This window comes from Apteryx rowi, unplaced genomic scaffold (assembly GCF_003343035.1).
Source record: "Apteryx rowi isolate R43461 unplaced genomic scaffold, aptRow1 scaffold_191, whole genome shotgun sequence".
NCBI lineage: Eukaryota > Metazoa > Chordata > Aves > Apterygiformes > Apterygidae > Apteryx > Apteryx rowi.
Window position 1 is genome coordinate 341,692 of NW_020448208.1, and position 21,662 is coordinate 363,353.

General features: G+C 39.1%; 2 protein-coding genes across 7 annotated transcripts in view; one reads left to right on the forward strand and one right to left on the reverse strand.

Moving 5' to 3' along the window:
* The window catches only part of RARS2 (arginyl-tRNA synthetase 2, mitochondrial), a 41,280-nt gene extending 25,274 nt beyond the window's left edge, over nucleotides 1–16,006 (forward strand). For all 4 annotated transcript variants that reach the window (XM_026062665.1, XM_026062666.1, XM_026062668.1 and 1 more), the window contains 9 exons: nucleotides 193–253; nucleotides 4,901–4,977; nucleotides 6,274–6,398; nucleotides 9,627–9,694; nucleotides 9,799–9,908; nucleotides 10,963–11,058; nucleotides 13,419–13,493; nucleotides 14,395–14,458; nucleotides 15,862–16,006. In XM_026062665.1, the coding sequence (XP_025918450.1) occupies nucleotides 193–253; nucleotides 4,901–4,977; nucleotides 6,274–6,398; nucleotides 9,627–9,694; nucleotides 9,799–9,908; nucleotides 10,963–11,058; nucleotides 13,419–13,493; nucleotides 14,395–14,458; nucleotides 15,862–15,948 (763 nt within the window). In that variant the 3' untranslated portion in view covers nucleotides 15,949–16,006. The remainder of the gene's footprint in view (nucleotides 1–192; nucleotides 254–4,900; nucleotides 4,978–6,273; nucleotides 6,399–9,626; nucleotides 9,695–9,798; nucleotides 9,909–10,962; nucleotides 11,059–13,418; nucleotides 13,494–14,394; nucleotides 14,459–15,861) is intronic.
* Nucleotides 16,007–16,907: 901 nt separating this feature from the next.
* Nucleotides 16,908–21,662, reverse strand: part of SLC35A1 (solute carrier family 35 member A1) — a 20,975-nt gene continuing 16,220 nt past the window's right edge. For all 3 annotated transcript variants that reach the window (XM_026062670.1, XM_026062669.1, XM_026062671.1), the window contains 3 exons: nucleotides 20,033–20,209; nucleotides 19,510–19,644; nucleotides 16,908–18,163 (listed from right to left, as the gene is read on the reverse strand). In XM_026062670.1, the coding sequence (XP_025918455.1) occupies nucleotides 18,033–18,163; nucleotides 19,510–19,644; nucleotides 20,033–20,209 (443 nt within the window). In that variant the 3' untranslated portion in view covers nucleotides 16,908–18,032. The remainder of the gene's footprint in view (nucleotides 18,164–19,509; nucleotides 19,645–20,032; nucleotides 20,210–21,662) is intronic.

Sequence of the window (21,662 nt, forward strand, 5' to 3'; positions counted from 1 at the left end):
TATAGATGTCCTTTTTTGTGTGTGTGTGTGTGTGTGTGTGTGTGTGTTTGTGTGTGTGTAAGGCATACATGGATCCCTCTATCTACTCTTATGGAGGGGAGAGAACTGCCAGACTAATTTTCCCAGGCAGCAAATAATGAGGTATGCTTCGTTTAAATGAAAGTCCAAATAGTTTCCCATTATCTCTTCCAGAGATCTTGCTGCTGCTATAGATCGAATGAATAAACATAACTGTGATACTATGATGTATGTGGTAAGTAATTCTAGATTCACTGAACACTGAGCCTGACTTTCTCCAATAATCCAGGGGGCCTCTTGTTCCCAGTATGACTTTAGCACATGGTATTTTTGGCACTGAAATAGACTGTCCTTACTGAACAGCAGCTGTGCCTTAATGTGGCAGTGTTTCTTGATTCTCTTTCAGTTCATGACCCACAAAATGGTTGAAAAATCGTCTCTGGAGTCACTCTCTGTCTTTAAAATTCACTGCAATTTGTTTTAAAGGAACTTTTACTCAATTGACATTGCATTTTCTATATAAACGTTGTAATTAATATTTAACCAAGCTAGAAAAAGCTGTTAGTGCTATAAGGAGATACAAAATGTTATAAAGTATGAAGTATGACTGTAGTAAAATTTCAGGCATATTTCTGAGTCTTGTTAATGACCTTTTGGTTAATGAAACATGTAGTGTTGAAAAAGTTATTGCAATATTTAATTATTTCTGCATTTCTAGCTTTACCAGGGTTTAGTTCTGCTTCCAAAACTTGATAGGGAGAAATGTAAAATTCAATGTTTATAGGAGTTCCTGAGGAATTAAAAAAAAAAAAAATTACTACACAAGTCAATAAAGGAAGTTTATTATGTATCTTAATGCTAAAGGGAAAAAAAGGAAGAAAAGTGTAGGGTGGGCAGAAAGAGATTCCTAAATGGATGCATCTCTAATCACAACATGTGTTCAAATCACAGCATTTACTTAGTATTTAACAGCTAAAGCCTCAGTGTATAGAGTCATCAGATGTATCTTTCAAAAGATCAGGTTGTTTCAATATCTTGCACAATAACCTCTTGTTCAGCCTTAAAAATATTAGCTGAACTCCTAGCATGAATGTTCTAAAATGAATCTAAGAATACTTTAAAGTCCTGATGTTATCTGTAATGTAGATTTTTATAGCTCTGATCAGTACATCAGGTTCATTAACTAGGAATTGCACATAAAGTCCTATTTAATCAATCTGGACAAAGCAGTTGCAAACAGGGAGTCTTTTTATATTTCTAGGTTGGTGGTTTTGTTTTTTAACAATTCCAACAATAGCAGTAATGAATAGCAGGATTATCTCCTCACTTGTTTGAAACTTCTTTGCTTTAGAACCATCAAGGACATATAATATGATGCTTTTACACTTTCTTTTTCCAGATTTAGGAAAAAAAAAAATTTCAAAACCATATTCTATTACGAGAAGTCAGTTAATGACTTGTGGAAAAAATTCGCAGGTTTCTGTCGTGTGCTTTGTGAAATATTTGGTACTACCTGTCTATCTTCTCTGGTACAGCTCTTTTGTAAGCCCATACAATGTTACAAATACTGTGATTCTGGGAAGAGGGGAGATCACTAAGCATAAAATTGAATACCTAGATTCTTTAAAGTTTAACTTTTGGTTAAGTTGCATTCCTCCTTTTGTTTTCAATCTTCAGGAAAACAGTCATTTCCACATGTGTTCACAGAACACAGATGTGTGGGGTTTCTCCCCCCCCCTTTTTTTTCCTTTTTCTTTTGGTCTCTACTGACTGCAAGATACTAGATTCACTGTCATCAGAGAGCAGTGTGGCTATGAAAGTGCAGTGCATTAGGAGCTAAGGAAGCTTCTCTCCTAGTTCATGTGTGCAGGTAGTTATCTCTATTTGTATTTATTATGCCATGAGGTACCCGGGACCAAGGAAAAGGAAATAATTAGAAAGAAAGAAAATAACTAGGCATTTTGCATGAGTTAGGATGTGGACTGAATGCTAGGCTAATAGAATGAACAAGTGTGGAAGCAGTGGTCTTAAGTTGGCTGGCTGATCGTAGCAGAACTCTAATAACTCTTCACTTCCCTGTCTGGACCTCTTTGATCTACTCCTAGTCCAAACAAAATATGCAGCAAAACTATCCTGTCATGTGATTGATGTGGCCATTATAATCTACGTCGCATTCAAGTTGGCGATGACAAACTAGGCCGTCTAGTCCTGTTCTCTCAAACTTGCTAAGGCTGCATGGATTTTGGATAACATGGTTAGTATTTCTGTCATTCCTGACTTTGTGAGARCCAATAAAGTGGGTCATAGAGAGAGAGAGAGCATAAACTGTTACTAGAGTTTGGAGGACAGACTGCCTGATGAGTGGGACTTAGCCTTGCTGCTGCTTTTATGGCAGTGCTTTTTAGTGGATTAGGATTATGTTCAGTATTATCAGAGGGGAGAGCTTCACAGGTTTAAGGGAGAACACTGATGACTTTAGTCTTTAATTATTAAATACAGATGTACTTCAGAATCCTCATACTTAATATCTTGCTATAAGAAATTTATTTAGAGGCTTCTGAGATTTCATAAGATCACTGAAACTTGTTTAAAAGAACAWTAAATTGGTTTATCAGTTGTAGTGCTGTAAATCAGTGCATATACTGATTTATATTAAAAATCCCTACTTAATTCATAAAAATGCAGTGATATGAGCAAGATCCAAAAAGGTTATAAAATGCATGACATGTATTAAAGAGCTTCTAAGATTCAGCTGAATGTTGCACTTAAAGCAGGAACTGGAAACTCTTTTTATGCATGAAAAATGAAGTATAATCCCCACTGTCAGTCTGCAAACTTCTCCTGTAAAGGTAACTATTTAGGCTGCTTAGGCTATGTATTTGGATATATATACTTTTGGGGCCCATAAGGAAAACATGGCTATTCATCATATGAAGCTTCTTTTAAGCATTTGTTTTATGTTTGTCATGCTATGAAGCTGTGCAAAAAATATAGTATTTTATGAAACTGTAGTGTCTTCAAATTCATCCTTTTTTTTYCCCCCCCTACTTACACATCCACTTTTTGAGTATTACTTTTAGGCAGAGATGAAGTTGTGTGGTACTACTGTTTATTTCCATCCTTCTTAACAATTTTGGATTTCACACAATTTTAACTTCAGCTATAAATAGCACCCATTACTATGCTGCTTATGATATCACACAGCATCCAAAATGGGACTGATGCTTAGTTTTCAGGTGGCCATTTGAAACCTGGAATTTAGCTTGTACTGCCTGATGGGTATTCTCAACTTGGCCTCAGCTTTAATGCCCTTATTTCCTTGAGAATTTATAGGATTCTAAAAATAATCTACTAGACTTTTTTTTTATTATTGTCTTTTAATAATTTTAAATATTCTTCTGTATACTATTCCTATGTACACTGTTCAGACAGGCAATTACAAACTGAAGTCAGCTTTTGGGTTAGTTTTAGCTGAAAACTCTGCACTGTGACCATGGTCCACGTGTGTGCTGAGGGAGGTGCTGTGTACACACGATACAAAACCAGTTCCTGTCACAGCATTTACAATCTCTCCTAAAACATGAGAAAAGAGTTAAGTGCAGACATGGTGGGGAGCAAAGGAAACAGCAAGGCAGCACTGGCCGATACAATGAGCTGGACTTAATCTAAACTTCATAAAGTTTATTGTTAGATATTTTAGCAGAAGAGAGCTGGCTTTGCAGTGGTTACAGAGAGCTTCTCCCACATGTGAGGTGCATGGAAAAGAGCTTGGAAGAACTCATTTGAATTGCTGACAACTGCTGTTCGTTTATCAGCCTTGTTCGTAGATCTGCACAGTGAAAGGTGATACATAGAAAAAGAATACGTTTTGAGAAACTATGAAAATGGAGGCAGATGCTTTAGGCTTGATGCAGTGGTCGAGTTAAGAAACACAGATAAGCACTTCACTCATTGCTCACTCATTGTCCCAAAACACCAGCAAAGGAGGAAATACTGTTTATTTAAAGATGACTCCAGTGTTGTCTTTTTTCCTTTTTAATGAGGGATATGGAAGAGTCTGAATGATGTAGTCACTAGGTAGGAATATGAACTTTGCAGCAACAATAGTGGCTGGAAACACATAAAGAAAGATCATTGTTAGATATAAGGAAATTCCAGTAGAAACTGCCTTGAGTCATGGGAGAGAGCAACTGAAAGCTGAAGGGCGCAAAAGATGCATCATTAATATGGAAATGTGATCATTGGTACTTTTTAATTATGTACCTGACTTGTATGTAAAGCCCCACAAGTCACATGGGAGACAACAGAAACTAATGGGTTCTGGAGACAGTGAGTTTAGCCCAATGAAAGCCTTTCATTAGAAAGGCTTTTGACTTTCATTAGAAACCACGTCAGCCTATGCGGGTACGTCACTGATAGGTATATCATTATGTCAGTTATATTATTGATAGACTTTAAGGGGTTTTCTGTCTCTAAGCCAAAGGAAGCTCATGAGGTTTGGTCATGTAAAACATGGAAACATATCARAAGCAGCAAGGCTCTGAAGTGAAAATGGAGGCTTCTTATCTGATGGGCAGCTGACAGATTATGGGAAAATAAGAACATCAAAGTTACATTTCTATTTATGGCTTTGTATTTAGGACCTAGGAATAATCAGTTTCAAAGAGGTAGATTACTTTTTCTGAAAAGATGCTGTTTCCAAGTATTTCAATATTCCAAATATTTTCAAATATTTTTCAGGTCTTGTCTGCCTTCAGAGGTCTTAATTCTGCTTGCAATGACATAATGACACAGTATCTGTGGTGTTGTGTGTTTGCATGTTAAAAGCTAATACTTATCTAACCTGGACTGTCTTCTAATATGCATCAATTTTATTCTTCAGACAGATAAAAGTCAAAGTAATCACTTTCAACATTTGTTCCAAATACTGAAGCTAATGGGTTATGACTGGGCAGAAAGGTATGTATATATGGAGCTTAATTTTATACTTCTTTTGGGGTTAAGAATGGGTGCATATACATTAGCATTTCAGTTGAGTGTACTTTTGAAGAGACTCTCATAATTGTTCCCACCTACTGTGCTGTAGCACATCACATAGGCATTTCAGAGTATGTGAACTGATTCATTTTGAATGAAACTAAGCTACAAGATGTGCTGTAAATATGCAACTAATGAACCACAGGGTAAGCAAACATTCTGCCTCCAGGACTCAAGTACTACTAGTCCAACGAGGAGGGGGGAAAAAAAAAACAATACCCCCAGAATTGCTTGCAATGGGGGTGTCATGTACTCTGCACCAACTGTTTCACTCTACAGGTTTGCTCCTCGTGGTCTACTTTACTTGCAAATGGAGACATTGCCATTTTTTTAGGAAGGGACAAAAAAGTAGCCCTGTCAGTCATTTAATGGGCCTTTCATGACTTCTTACTGTAAAAGTGGGGAAAAAGGAAAGCAACTTTTCAGATTTTATGGCATATAGCCTTTGGGGTGATGTGTGTTAGAAGAATACTTGGAGTACATTTTCGCAAAGATCTGAATTCCTTATACTTCAGAGTTGAAATATTTAGTGGGGATAAGTATCCCCACTGTTATTCATTGTAATCATCAACCTTCTTGGCAATCTGAGCAAAGGTCAGTAATGGATCTGGAGACTAAATCATATTCCTTTCTCAGAGAGACTGCATGTCTTTTACAGTTAAAGATAGGATTTTAGCCTTCAGGAATATTAGTCTGCCTACTTTCACTGCCCTTAAAGTTGCACTAAAATTACCTTTGGTTATGGGTCCAGACTAGTGTTTGAGATTATTGTGAGCAGAAATAGTGAATGTTTTGTTAGTAGTAATGACTAATTACACTTTTAGTTTAATGTAGCCACAATAAAGTTATTATGACTCTCTTTCTGATGTTATTAGAGATTTGTGTTGCCACATTAATTTGATCTGTCTACATCTTGCCTCTCCTCAATTTATTGCATTGAGCCCTCTGTATTAGAGCTAGTAGCAAGAGAGGTTCCCAAGAGCACACAGATGACCAGGTTATCATAATTCTGATCATAACTTTCCCATTATATAATACGTATGGAGCTTTGGTTCCTGAAATAAGAGTTACTGATTATATCACCAAGCTTCCCACGTTGAAGCATTGTTTATTCAGCTGTTATTGCTGTTTGCTGGTTGAAATCCAGCTCTGAACAAACACTGCAAACCTTTCTATTGATTAAAATGTAATTTTAGGTCCTGCTGCTTTTCAACACAGGTGTCAGCATGTGTCTTTTGGGTTAGTTCAAGGAATGAAGACTCGGAGAGGAGAAGTTATTTTCCTGGAAGATGTTTTAGATGAAGCTCGCTCAAGGATGTTACAAAACATGGCCTCTGCAAAAAGTTAGCTATTTCAGATCTTATTCATTTCATTTGATGTTCTGCGTTGATCAAAACCCTGTCATCTTTTCTACCATTCACTCTCCCCTGAATCAGACCAATCAGTGATACACTCTCATCTTTGTACTTTTTYCATCTCCCATTATATAAACGATGTTAAAATAATCCTTTGCACCTCTGTGAACTTCCCTAAATTACAGATTTGCAAATCTTAACATTCAGTAAAATTATTTTACCATGCTCTTGCACTGGAAAGGAAGTACCTACTCCTGGGGAGACAACAGTTGCCTTTTCCAGGAGGGAAAAACTAGCCAATAGTGGAGTTGGGACTGAAGTTCAGGGCACAGTCAGCTTTCAGCCAAGGGACCGGTAGCTCTAACAGATTTCTCTGGCAAGATTAACTGTAGTTTCTCTGAGACTCGACTGTCTTGTCATCCTCCCAGCCTGTCTCCTGAGTCCCCAGCAGGTCACGTCCCTGCTGCAGAATCTGCAGAAGGGGATGTTTGCCTGCACTTCAGGCTGCGGTTCTAGAGCTGCTTTCTCTTGAAACAAAGATGATTTAAGCAGTTCTCAGTGAAGTGCTGCCCCCTCTCTTGTGCTTTCAGGGATTACATGCTGAACTGAAATAATGAACTGATCAGGTTAAGTAATGCCCACATTCCCTGCTCTGCCTCTTCAGCATTTTAAATCCAGATAACTTTGCTCGTAGATTGAACAAGGAGAAGAGAGGCAGGCAGAATGATAGAAGGGTGACCCACTATTCAAACCAGTATTACTGCAGAGAGGAAAGGAGCTAGAGCTTCAGTTTAAAGCTCAGTATCATAGCTGAGCACAAAGGCGAATTATTTTTATGCCAGACTGAACTAACATGCATGAGCAATAAGCAGGAGAACAGCCAAAGGAAGCAGTGAGTTCAGATGACACTGTAGCATTCCCCAGAGTTTGTCCATTAGATCCTAAATCATACCCATGCTTGTGAAAGTTTTCCCCCTTATGTTTGAATTCCTGCCTTGCTTCCCCTTTCCTAAAATTGGAACCACAAGTTCCTGATTCACAGTGATGTCTTCAGTGTTTGCAAAGCATTAGATATGCAGTGGAAGATATTATAAGTATGTGTGACACCAAGATGCCTGACTGTCATTGGAGAGACTTTGGGAGCTGAGCATCTACCAGCCAATGCTAGCTTTAAGTCATGCCTGTGTGTAGCTGGTTAGTCAAATACCTTTGCATAAACTCTGTCTTTGCTATTAGTTGTGCATGGTTCTGCTATTTAAGTTTTCATTACTGGCATTCTTTTTTCTTTTTACTCATCTTAATGAGCCCTGCTGTCCACATAAGCCCTCTCTGTAATACCATTTCTTTGCTTCTTTACTTTTTTGTAGATACTTTTGTCTATGTCCCATCTAGCATCTCATCTAACAGTGCCACGAGGAAGGATTTCCTTTGGCCAAATAGCACAATATTTTTAAATCTAGTACCCACTGCTGACTCAGTTTTGCAGAATGTTAGTTTTCATCTTTAAGAACAAAAACAACAAAAAAGCCAGAACTCTGAGGTAGTTGTTTTGTTTGCTTTGAAATAAGTCTCTGTTATGAAACATAACATAATCTGAGCATATTTGTCCAGTAAGTGAATAGACAGCCTGAGACTTCTCAGGGCTATAAGCTGTCCCCACACGTTTCAAGCTTAGTTCTTTCAGAATTTTGTAAATAGCAAAGGCATGAATAGAAGAAACTATTCAAAAATTTCTCCGTTGGTTTTGCAGACCTGGATTGAAGAAATAGCTGAGCAGGGATTTACATGTACTAAAACTGTACTATAAAATTGTGTCCACCTAAATCATGCCTTAAGATAACGGCTGTATTTTCCATCTTCTACTGTTAGTGAAAGATCAGCTGGGACAGCAAATTATAGCCTGAACTCTGCAAATTTAACTCATAGACCACAATTAAAAAATACACTATGGGCCCTGCTAAAGAGGAGCAGACTTGCTCCTTGTAAAGGCAACTATGAATTCTCATTTTTCTCCAGAAGACACAAATAGGAAGAGGGGGAGACCCTGACAGAGAGCGCTGTGATCTGAGCTTAAAAACAGAAAGCCTTATGTATGTCAAAAGCAGCACCTTTTCACTAGGCAAGGTCACTGTGTCCAGACACAAGTAATTGATTTCTGTGAAGATCCAACATCTAAAGTGCTGTTGATGCAGGCAAGTTTACTGTACTTCTGATGAGCTGTTGTGCCAGCTTAGCCCTGTGAACTTCCCTGTGAGACAGGGAGTGAACAGGCCCTTCAGTGAACTTCTGTACACATCAGTGTGCTGCTTATCTGCTGAAGAATATCACTGAGTTGTGAAAAAGCTGGAAATAGCTTTGCAGACATGTCTCTGCAGCTGTTGTGAGGGCATTCTCTCTTAGACTGTTTCAGAATAATTAGTTTTTGTAGTGATAGACTTCAGTATGTTTAATTAGAAAAGCTTTGGAGAGGCTCTCACCATGTCTATACCCAGGGAGAAGACTCCTGACAGAAGAGGGGTTTTAATCAAAGAACTAATAATGTTTAGTGAAAGAAGGTAAAGTTAGGTGAACTTAGAGCTGAAATAAGGCAATATTCACACACTCTAATTTTAGGCTTCTTTAGACTTGGATGCCCTAGATTGCCTTTACTCAGCCAATCTGTGGGTAAAACTAGTTTCTTCCCTTTGGCTCAATGGAGAAATCTGGCCCCCCAGTGTAGGTTTGGTTTAGATGCCTAGTTAGATGCCATAGTCATTTTAGATGCCTGCAGCAGATGGTGTGAATACTCCGTAAATGCACTTCTGAGTATGAGTCATTAACCATTGGAACAATTTTTCTTGGATTGTTTAGGTCTATCACTTGGAGCTTTTAAATGAAGACTGAATTCCTTTATCATTCTCTTCTTGGTGTTAGAGATTGGCTGTCTGAATCATGAAGAGAAAGTCCATGTAATCTAGGCTGCTGTAATGGACCCTTCTGACCGTAAAATCTGTATCACACGTATTAAGGGAAGGAAAAAAAAGCAAGTCTGAAAAAGCTGTATTTTTAACTTCTAAGAAAGATTTATATCCTGGACTTCTTGCTGTGTGCATCCTGACAATTTCTGTGTTGCCAGTTAACAATTTTGCAAGATATGCTGCTTCATTGGCATCTCCAGGTCTGAGTGAGGGAGTTGTACTATTACAGACCTAAAATTTTGTTTTTCTTTCTATTCAGCAACCAAAGAGATAGAAAACCCTGTGGAGACAGCAGAGAAGATTGGTCTTGCAGCACTAATAATTCAGGTGAGTCTGAGCTGCTTCTGTGGTGTTAGCATCTTTTGTGAGAGGTTGTAAGTTTGAGACATGGAGCTATATCTAGCTGACATTGATTTGAGTTATTGTTCTAGGACTTTCAGGGCCTTCTGTCTTCTGATTATCAGTTTAGCTGGGATCGAGCTCTTCAAAGTCGGGGAGATACAGGTGTGTTCTTGCAGTACACACATGCCAGACTCCACAGGTAAGAGGAACATTTGTATGCACGAGTGCACTGTTTGACACGTATTTTAGCTTCACTAACTTACTACTGGAAGAAAAGAATCTTCTGTAAATACAATGTTTACTCCTTCATCTGATGTGTGAGTTTACAATAGGAATTCATGAGACTTCCCAGAAGAGTAAACCAATTAAAATGAAATTTCTACCTCATCTCCATAGGGCTGAGCTAAGCCGACCCCTCTACTTACACAGTTTTAGGGACAGCTTCTGTGTGTGGTTGGTGTCAGTGATGAAGAATCCTGGCCCTAGGACCTGGGAATCAATGATCCAAAAATCAGTGTGCCTGAATTTGCAAAATATACCAAGTTACAGGACTTAGATGGTTTTTGGTTGCCACTGTAGCTAGTGTTATCTCACATGCTGTTATTTCCTACTGTTGCTAACCCAAGGTTAAAAGTAGAACCCTTCTTGTTGACCCAGGTCAAACATCTGAGAGGAGTTTAATTTTTTTAATTTAATTTTTTATTTTATTTTTTAAGAATTTCAGGAGGTCAATTTGAACAGTTTTGTCACTTTCAGTGTTCTTTCAGAGCATTTCTAATGCAGACATGGAAATGTATTTTCATAAGAGCGTGTGAGATACCCTCTTGAATCAGACCAATGGTCCATCCAGCCTGGTATTCTGTCTGAGACAGTGGTAATAAAAGATGCTATTTAGGGAGCGCATGCAAGCCCAATCCCTTTCTGTAGTCCATTCCTCTTGTCCTCCCTTAGCATGCGCAGCTGTTGTAATAGGGATGTTGAGTACCTCCCTAGTCCTTGTAGCATCAACCTCTACACCATGCCATGTGTCTAATCTCTTTTTAAAACTTGTTGAAACTGAATGTCTAGCACAAATTTTAAATGACTTTTTATCTTGGACTGAAATCAGCTAGCCTGTCTCAAATGTTTTATTCAGCTTGAGCAAAAGATGCCTCCACTTTCTTTTCAAAATACAAATTATTGTTACTTTCTGTTCAGCTTGGCTAACAAGGGTTTTTCATCCAGCATTTGTTTTTGATTCTTATGTCTTCTAGTTTAGAGCAGATGCATGGGAATGAGCAGCTGACTGATGTTAATGTGGCATGCTTGCAAGAGCCAGAGGCTATCTCAGTTCTTCAGCATCTTCTCAGGTTTGTCTAATTTTCTTTCCAAATACCAGTTCCCTTAAAATAGACTTATGAGATTTGCTGCTAGCCTGTTGAGCAGGCACAGATTGCACAATCATAAGAGAACAGTGGTATTTTAGGCAATGGCTTGTCCATTGGACCGTACTGACTGCAACAGTAACCCTTCCTTGAAAGATCTGCATAAGTGAATATGTAGACTTTAGAAACCATATGAGTTGAGAAAGTGGTATTTTGAGCATACTCTATGTAACTGAGTCTCTTAATTATTTCTTGTCTTCACAAAAATATCCTAAACCCTGTATAACATTAGCTGCAGATTCACTTGGATTCTCTTGTTCTATTTTGGTCATGTGGAAAAGAGAGAGGGAGTGCTCCTGGGTGAGGTGAAATGGAATATGTATGTACACACTCAGTAGCTGTGAAGGATGTGCACAATTAATACCTGTTAATAACAGTAATGTTCTTCATTAACTCAGTCTTCAAGTTGAGCAGTTGCTGTTTTCACTATTTTGTGTAAAATTAAAGTACAAAGACTAGGGGAGTTGTCCATGTCACACAGCCCGTGTTGGAGTTGAAAATAATTGAGGCTTTCAGAATTCCTAGTAAARGTCTTGTTGGCTGCTTTGCACCCTGTGCAGTGCCAAAGACTCCTTTGGCCACAGTAAGGCTTTCTTGAGGGCACCCTTCTAAAATTTGGACCTCCAAAACTCATTGCTCATGTCAGAGTCCCAGCTGGCTTCTTCCTACCACCTGAGACTGTAGGTTGCAGAGTCCTGCCATTCACTGTCATTGCCTCAGAATGCCTGCCTTCCATTTATCTTATGCTCTATGCTCTCTTGAGCAATAGCAAGACCAGCCATGACTTCACTGACCAGCCAACACTCTGACTGGATGAGACCGACAGTCTTATTTATCCAGAGCAATTGTATTTCACAGAAAACTTGTGGATTGTTTCTCAGTTTTTATTGGATTAGCGCATAGCTGCCCGTCTTCTGTGTGGAAACTGACAGAGTTAATGTACTTCAGGCTGTTCTGCAGGGACTGCTGCATACCTGACACCTGTCCGCTTTCAAGCAGAGGTTCTTGCTCATTAACCGTGCAGACCARTGAATAGTAGATGAAAGGTAGCACGTATGCCCCTGCAGAAATGGGACTTATTTACTGATAAATAAATAATCTAACAAGTTGTTACAGGCCAAAACTAATATGGCAGGTGTGCCCTTCATTTGATACTAGCTTTGTTGCTTCACGAAGCTTTATTAATGGCCATTTGGGTAGTGCTGGTTAAACTATGTCACTGTCTCTGATGGTTAACAGCTGCCGATATCTAGGTTGTCCCTGAGATGATGCATATGTTTCCCTGATTTTGTCTCACCACATCTGTTCAAGTGGTATAATGGGAGCAACCTTCCCTGTTTGAACTGTGGCCACCTGGGATGTGCTGGCTAAGGGGAGCTTCTGAGTGCACATATAAGAGACATTTTTATGGTTTACCCATTGCGGGTAATGGGGAACTCTCCCTCCCTGGTGTTACAGCTCCACGTGACCACTGAGCCCGTATTATCAGAGCCTGCTCTCCGGTTCTACTGCAACTTGCCTTTAAAGGAGGAAGATCCCAGAGAAGTTCAGCTTGGGTATGCTGGCAGGGGTGGGCTTGGGAGCTAAGCAAAGACCAGGAAGTCCATTTCCCCACTTCCTAGCTTTGAATTTGAAAGTTATTCAGCCCCAGAGATGTTGGGTAACTTTGTACAGGCTGTGAAAAAGAGCATGTGCACAAGTAGCAGGACACATGAAGAAGAACCATGAATCTCCATGAATCTGCATGTATTTTCCAGCTTAATGCTGTCTTACACAAGCAGATTTTATTTCAGGATTATGCAAACCCATATTGTTTTGTCTCTTCTAATGTTACAAGATCCCCTTTGGCTACTTAAAATTCTAAGCTGCAGTTATTAAAAGGCAACATCTTTTAAGGGACTACTTTTGACTACCTTAGTTGTTTAATATATGTTTTTTGCTCCTTGGAACTTAGAATCATGTAAATGTAAAATGTAAAACCAGACATAGTGTTCCAGGATCAAATACAGCTTTTATGTTTTCTTCGCCATAGCATGCAACTTTGAGCTCTGGCGTCTACAGTGTTTACATGATGAGGAGTAGCAGCAACCTCCTTCCAACAATAAGTGAATGGGGAGAAGGAAATAATTGTGTGCTAATTGCATGGCTTAGGCCTGGTTCAGAAGAATACTGTTAATTCTGCAGTTGTGATTGTGTGTTTGTTCTGATTTTAAGCAAGTCCGATGAGCCTGAGACCACAGCTTCCTTCCCCTGTAGCATCAAACAGTCCTTTTCTCTCTTCCCAGGTATGATGAGGTCCTGTATAGATCTTCTCAGGATCTGCAACCCAAGCACATTGTCAGCTATCTCCTCACACTTAGGTAAGGTGACTGCTGGTCCTGGCATACCTCTTGGGTAAGCACAGGCAGTGCTTCTCTTCCTGACCTGGCTTTGCAGACCTCCCATCTGCACTGCTGCGAAGAGTTAAAACAGTGGTAAGAAGATGTAAATTTGTGGGCCAGCCTCTTTGGTGCAGGAACAGTATAAAGCAAGATAGCAAATAATACTATAAATAGTAGAGATCAAGCTTGGAACCAGGAACAAAGGAGTCAGGAGCCTCCTCAAAAACTAATTGCTTTCTGGCCAAAATCATCACTTGGCTGCAACTTAGCACCTGGCCCTGAAATTATGCAGCACTAATCATGTCTTAAAGAGTGGCTCTGAGCTGATAATAAGATCTCAACCTCAACTAGGAGATTTTTGTCCAGAAACCTTTTAAACACTGATCTAAACCTACATGTTGAGATGGACAAAGCATGTTATTGCTGTAAGTCAAACTGAGTATGTGACCTCCATAGGGAGTCGTCCCCACAGGGGGCACTGTCGGACTTACCAGAACAGTGAAACACTGCAGTAGACTTGCTGGAGGAAGCTGTAGAGTCTGTGCTTGGGGAAGTCTTTAAGAAGTTAGACGAATCTGTGTAAGGAATCACACATCTCAGGAATGACAGGGCAGGCTACATGGCTCTTGAGTATTTCCAGTTCTGTTTTGTTTGGTGTTTTGTTTGTCGTTTTTAAAAGCATTACTTTGTTGATGGCATGCTCTGACAACATGCAGGCTAGAGAAAACCACATCCTCCCTTAAGCGGGTAAAACGGGCTGTAGGAAATAACAATCATCTATGGCATGCTGCAGTTGTGGCTCTTCCGGTTCTGTTTCTGTAGCCCACAGCACTGCTCTTGTAAAGGGACTTGCTTGTTCTCACTGTGCTTTCCATTTCAGCCATCTTGCAGCTGTGGCACATAAAACCCTTCTTGTGAAAGGCAGCGCCCCTGAACTAGCCCAGGTATGGCACAGTGTTGTTATATGGCTAGAGTCTGTGTAGGGCACCCAAGGAATGATACATTACAGCTCTGTGAGCCCAGCTTTGGAACTACTTGGGAAAATCTACACCTTCAGGCTAACGATCTGAGGGGCAGGCTTGCCTTGTGGCAGCACTTTGGGAAGGCAGGAGCTGTTCACGGCTGTGCCTTCTGGAGAGGGCTGCTCTGCCTGACTTTCCTAAAACAGAATGCTCAATAAGGAGAACTGCTCCAAATCCAAAGAAACTTTTTCCTTTGCATCACCCTTCCCTCTGAACTGGTTTTTAAGCAAATATTTGAGTATTTAACTTGCTGGTTAATTTCTCACATTTTCCTTTAGCTTTTATGTGGGAAGGCAGAGAATTAGGAGATGACTGAATTTCTCCTCCCTCTTCCCACCTACCTATCCCAAATTGTCTATATTGCCATTCTAGCTAGAGCACTTGGGCTGAAAACTGTTAATGTGCAGTTCCAAAGAGATGCAAATTAATTTCTGCAAATCTCTCAGGAGATGTTTGATCCCTTAATTGCTCAGGAAAAAATATACAGTCTTTTTTTTATTTTCTTTTATTTATTTCAAAAGCAATTACCTATCTGCTTTTGGTAAGAAATTATTCTTAAGCATTAAGCCATATTGGTGGGGGAGGGAATAAGTGAAAATGATGAAGCTGCACCCTTTAGTTGAGCTTAGATACTATAGATAGTACTGCCTTTGGAGATAGTTCCATGTATTCTTGGGAAGATGAGCTAAGAAAGTCCAAGCGACAAGGAAAATTCCTTCTAACTGTCTCACAATGTGACAGCTTTCAAGAACGATTTTGGGGGATGAAGTTTGATAGCACCCTTCCCAAAAAGCCAGTTGTGTAACAGCTAAGCAGACATTGACAATGAAGAGTGGAATTTCCAGAGCATCCCATAGCTGTTCGATGTATCTAATCCAGGCATAGTGGGAGGAGGGATTTCAGCTATATCTTCAGCCTCTAAAAGCCTGTGCCGTGGCCACCAGTGTCAGTTGTGCAATGCATAAAAGCYTTTCACTTTTTAGTAGTCAGTAGCTCTTCTGCAGGCATCCTTTCTGGTCACTGCTCTGAGGGTGCAGGGTTTCATTTGTTTTGTTCTGTATGTCTAAATGTCATTATTAGACTGAGCTGGATACCACTTTCTCAGGCTTTTGTTGACACTGGAATGGCCTCTGAACAGCTAATGTAAATTCTACCAGCATAACTGTTACTCAGCACTCAGAATACGTGTGTGAATCTCAGTGCTCTACATGGGGACAGAAAATGGGCATAGTGCTCTTAGCTTTTAACAGACTGCTTCTAACTGCTGTCCTGAGAACTATGTCCAATTACATAACAATAAGTGACTTGATATTTTTATTTTGCAGGCAAGGCTCTGCCTCTTTCAAGCTGTACGCTTGGTTCTAGCTAATGGAATGAAACTTCTTGGCATTACACCTGTAACTCAAATGTAATAAAGGTGTATGTAATGTAAAGTCAAATATCTTAGTAAAAAGATTTTTTTCAAGAGGATATAAATATGCTCCTGTGAGTCATTGTTAACACAGTCTGGAAGCTCTCTGTCTGCTCTTAGAGATTTGTATGCTGCATCATACTGCATGCATGGCAGGCCACAGTTGTCATAATCACTTTCTCCCAGACATTTAGTATTAGTAGTGTACTTGGACACTAGTGTACTTAGTATTTCCCATAAAAGAGAAATGTTCTGTATTTAGCTCTGCAAATGCAGCACATCCTTTTGGTAAAGGAAATGCCATTACACTGTGCTGTTCTATATAATGAAAGTTTTCTCCTCTTTTTAATTGCCATTGTTTACTTAGAGGTAATGGTACAATAGCTGTTTTTATGTTACAAATTGAGTCAGTCAGTCAGACCTGTGCCTAGTTACCCTAGCTGTGGGATTTCAGAGGTTTTATGCCTGTGTTGTATTCTACCCTCCCTTCAGTAATGTTAGCCAAGATCAACAGCCGAATCTGTAAGACCTGCTCTTTCCCATTGCCCTGTTAAACTGACACTCGCAATGACTGAGGAAAAGCTGTTCTGCTGCTGAGCTGGTTGGAACCACACTACTCCCTCATCACAGTACACACGCAGGCTAGAGCCAGGACACTGCTGGGAAGAGGGGGAGCATCATGTATAAGATAATGCTGATAGCTGTTCCAGCCTCTGCAATGCCTGACAATACCCCAGCCCTCCCCACCACAGCCTTGACTCACCACAGTGCCACTTTGATGGCACCCTGTCTTCTGTATGCACGGAACAGTTTGCAGAATGCAGAGAGGAGCATCCTTTCCCACTGGAATGAAATTTAAGCATGTTTGTTACTGCCGCGTTTAACATGCCCCACTTTAAATTAAATTCAGATGGTTTAACTCATATCTGAAGGAATCAAAACAGGCTATAAACATGGTCAGACTTTTGAATCCACTCTGAATTTAAACAAGTTGCTTAAATGCACCAAAGTCAGTTTTCCCTACATGCAGTTAGATTTTATGGAAAGGTTGAACTGAGTGAGGCCTCAAAATTAGGGAGGGCTTTGAAATTATACATTTGGCACTCATTAATTAAATCAAAGCCTAACTTACTTACATTACAGGAATTGTTTTCAACCATTACTTTGTAATGCACAAAAAGACTTTGAAAGACAGATAAAAATCAACCAGTCTAATGCCTTGACTTGATTTCTTCTTACTAAGCTGGAGATATGAGAACATTCACCTACATCTTGATGTTCCTCTGTACAACTGGGATTTGTTTGATAAGTAGCACATAAAAAAACACTCCTCTAATAGTAGCAGCAGGTAGGAAGTTGCATTCACTTTTTAAATGATTTTTTTAAAGAGTAACATCAGTTTTTCATTATAACTTTTAAAATCATTTAAAAATTATTTTCTAAAGCTCTTGTTTAGCAAGGGCTACTTCAAATTACTTCTAGGTAAACGATGCATGAACATGGTTGCTACTAGTGAAGATGTGAAAGGACAGCCAGACTTGGCTGCATTTAAAAAAATACTATTAATGAAAACACTAGTGAAATACTCTGTTAATCTGATCTGTATTACCTAGAAGACAAACTTTTCCTGTGATTAATCAAACTGCAATTGCCAAATGGTTTAAAAGAAAATGCTGGCAGTAAGTGCTCTTTTTAATAGAATTCTTTGAAGCTTTTGGGCATTTCTGCCCTCAAATGGCAAGACATTTTATCAAATACACAGTAAGAACCAAATTTCCCTCCATTATGTACATTATATACAACTGATGTTCAGTTCCTTCATTCTGCTTTCCTTGTAAATGGGACTCTTCATTGTCCAACATGAATGAAGAATACCTTTAACAAAATACTCGTCCAGATCCTTGGCATTAATGTAGCCTCAGCATCAGCCACTGAAAACTTCACATGTAAAACAGAACTAACTTCTGCTTTTATTCTATCCCACTTAAACTGTCTCATGACTAGCTTAAGGCTAATTTTTAAAAAAATGCAGGTTTTTTCCAGTCCATTTTTTCTATTGTCTGCGTCCATTTGTTATGGACAATGTCACACAGTAACAAGTCTCTCTTTGGAACTCTTAGTCTCTGATGGCTGGATTTTTGTAGTGTCTTGTCGAGGTAATCCATAGAGGTAAATAGAAATACACACCAGGAGAGCACCCAGGGAAAAGGTAACAGCTGAAAAGAGACAAAACAGTTTAAATAAACACCTCCCTGTACAATGAAACATTCAGAAGACTAAGCCATATAAATTAGGGATGAAGTCTGAATAACAGTATTTAAATTACTTGGAACTAAACAGGAAAATTAGCTGTTAATACTAATCTGTAAAATCTGGAATCACACTCTGTCACTGAAACTCTTGAATATTTACAATCCCTATGCCATTTCAGTTAGTCACATATCAGCAAGAATATGGTGACGGTCAGAAAAATAAGTATAAAACACATCTTGCAGCTCCAGATGTGCTCTGACAGACTTATATTACAATAACCTCATGATAAGCACATGATGGGATAAAAATAGTCTGTGATAAGGCATTCTGTTTGCCTTTGCAAATCTAGACACATTTGAAAAGTATTTTAAATGAGGCTTTCACAGAAAGACCATCAATCCATGCTTGATTTGTGTCAACCAACAAGAAAATTTTCAGTCCAGGTAAGTTTTTAAAACTGGTTGTATTTTTCTTCACTTGATTTAAGGTGCTATTTTCCAGCAAAACTGTGAAGCTCATCTCTTTATGCAAACTTTTGTTAAGTTTCACCTCACTGATACCATATCAGAGAGTTAGTTCTTCCAGCATTACACCATACAATTTTGGGTTATGGCAGAAAAGTCAAAAAACAGTGAAGGACTGAGCAGGAGCTACTGGATATCAGACATGGAACTGAACAGGGAGAAAATCCTTTGAAGCTGCAGGACAGCCCAAAGTAATCAGCTATTTCCTCTCAAAAATATTCACTATATAAATCATGATCCCAGTCATCGTTTGAGATACTCTCTCGTGCATTGATGGGCACAGCAAACAGGAAGGTAAAAGTTAGATCTGCAGGGGGTATCACTTAACAGGGATGTGGTAATGCCCCAGCAGAAACAGCCAAGACATTAATTTGGCCCTGGCTGTACTAAAGCCAACAAACAAGGATAACTTACCAACAGCAGCCTCAGTTATACAGCTAGATCAATTTGCATACTGAACTACATCAGAAAGTGATTTGTGAACAAAGCTATATAAATTGGTAAACTATTTAAATTGGGAAGAACTCTCCCATTTGAAATTGTACAATGAATCTGAAAACAGATCATTAATCCCTTTGGTAGCACAGAATCATCAAGTACCTTATAGAACATTTACAACACAAATAATGCATTAGTGCATACAATTCCTGGGAGGAGACTTCTCAAGTTTGAAACTTTCTGATTTTTTAAGGAGGCACAAATGAGTGCCTTGGTATGAAGCGTATACAGCCTGCCAACCAGGAAGGAAACACGCGTATAAGATCAAATGGCCAAAAGCTACTTACTTATCTGGAGACCAAAGAGGATGACTGATGCAACGGTAGAAAGAACAATGGCTGCTGCTGCAGAAAAGCCTTTCATAATGTTATCTGTGTACTTAACAACAACAGAAGTGTAGAGGCCACCTACACTGGCAAGAACTGGAAAGCAGATAACATGTTTCTATTAGTAAAGTAGCTGTAGATAGATAACAGAAAGTGATAGATTTTATTCCRTTAATATATTCCTTGCTTGGACTATGTAGCCCTAATAGGTGATTTAAAGCAACACACAGCAAAACTGTGTGCCTATTTGACATCTAGTAGATAAAATATGACTCACGTACAGATGATCTACTTGCTACTCTGTGCTGTTTCAGCACACTTTTAAATTGAACAAGTAAATAATTCCAAAGAAAATAATAATTCAACAGTCTCTCAAAACAGGAAAAAACAGTGGGCGAGACTGAGTTTGCAGGTTCAATCACTTATACTATAGGTTAAAAAAGCAAAACAATGTAACAAGAGCCTAAAACCACAAGATACTTACATATGACAAACCAGACGCAGTATGTATAGCCATAGAAAAATCCTTTCTCAAGAACTTGGGCTCCCTCTGACATGTAGACACCAAATAAAGTCACCACAATCCCAGATAAGTACAGCTGAATATTCCTCACCCATAAGGAAGTATCTGAACTCTTTAATACCTTCTCAAAATAAACTCCTTAAAAAAAAAGTAAAGATCTTTTCAGTAAAGATGTTTTAAAGCCAGACAGGATTATTGACTCATCTTATTCTACAGACTGTTAGGTTTCACACAAGTTTGTACAATGCAGAAGGCCCAACATGTCCCACAAATGTATGTCTTTCAGGACAGAATCATTTTACATATATCAAAACATAATACATTTTACATAACATCAAAAGTTGGACTATTTCCTTTTACAGTTGTTTCAATTGTCAATTGGCTTCATTGTTAAAACTACTTCTCAGTTCTATTTGGATTTGCCAGGCCTCTGATTCCAGCAAAGTCTTTTCTGTGCCTTCGTGCACTAGAAAAAGCCTTTTACCTTGGCACCTGGTATCTTATTCTCAAGATGGTATTTATGTATTTCAGTATGATGTAGAATGATTTTTTTCCCCATCAGGATATTTAGCAGTATCAAACCAAAACCTTCACAAAAGGGGAATTATATTACATCAGTACTGAGACTGTAAATTCCTTTGAAACCTTGTGCTTAGAAAGTGCATAGTGGAGGCACATTCTGCAACCACAACTTCAAAGGATTACAACAGCAAATAAAGAATTTATCTTTATATTCTGCATTATTTAAACTCCCTATCTACCTTTTCATTATTCAGCTCGGGATGTGTATGTCAGACTAACAAACAGGCCTGTATTTGACCATATCATCACTAGCTACCATTTAACTACTGCTGCTAACACCAGGACTCTCCTAATCTCTGGAATTTCCTCTGCATTTCAAAATGTATACAACAATTTGCAGGACCCTGAGATCTCCTCAGTCATTTCTRTGACCTTCTGGTGTGAGTCCTATTGATTAGATGTTCATTGGTAATTAACTTTGCCCAAGAGCCTTCATATGATGTAAGAAAAGTATATGAAATTGTTTTGTTCCCCATTCTGAACAAATATTCAGCATCAACAATTCTACCACTCCATCTGGTCACAGGCCCATATAATTACCATGTATTCCTCTGGTCCTAATAAAGTTCAGAGACAATAAGTTCACATGACTGCCTCTGTCAATAGTTGTTCTTAGGAATTTAATACATATTAATTATTAATTTGACTGAATTTATCAATATTATTCATCCCCAACTGTTAGCTTTACTACTGAACAGAGCAGCACAGAGATCAGGCCTAAGTGTTAGAAGTCCTAGACACACAGTCCTCCCAAAAATCACTGAGTTCGTTTCAAGGAAAGTCTTGCTGCTCTTAAACCCTTTGCTGAATGGGGTGGGTGCCCTGGTGACGAAGGATGCAGAGAAGGCAGAGTTACTGAATGCCTTCTTTGCTTCAGTCTTTACTGCTCAGGCCAGCCCTCAGGAACCCCAGATCCTGGAGGCAAGAGAGAAAGTCTGGAGAGAGGAAGACTTTCCCTTGGTGGAGGAGGATCGGGTTAGAGATCATTTAAGCAAACTTGACACCCACA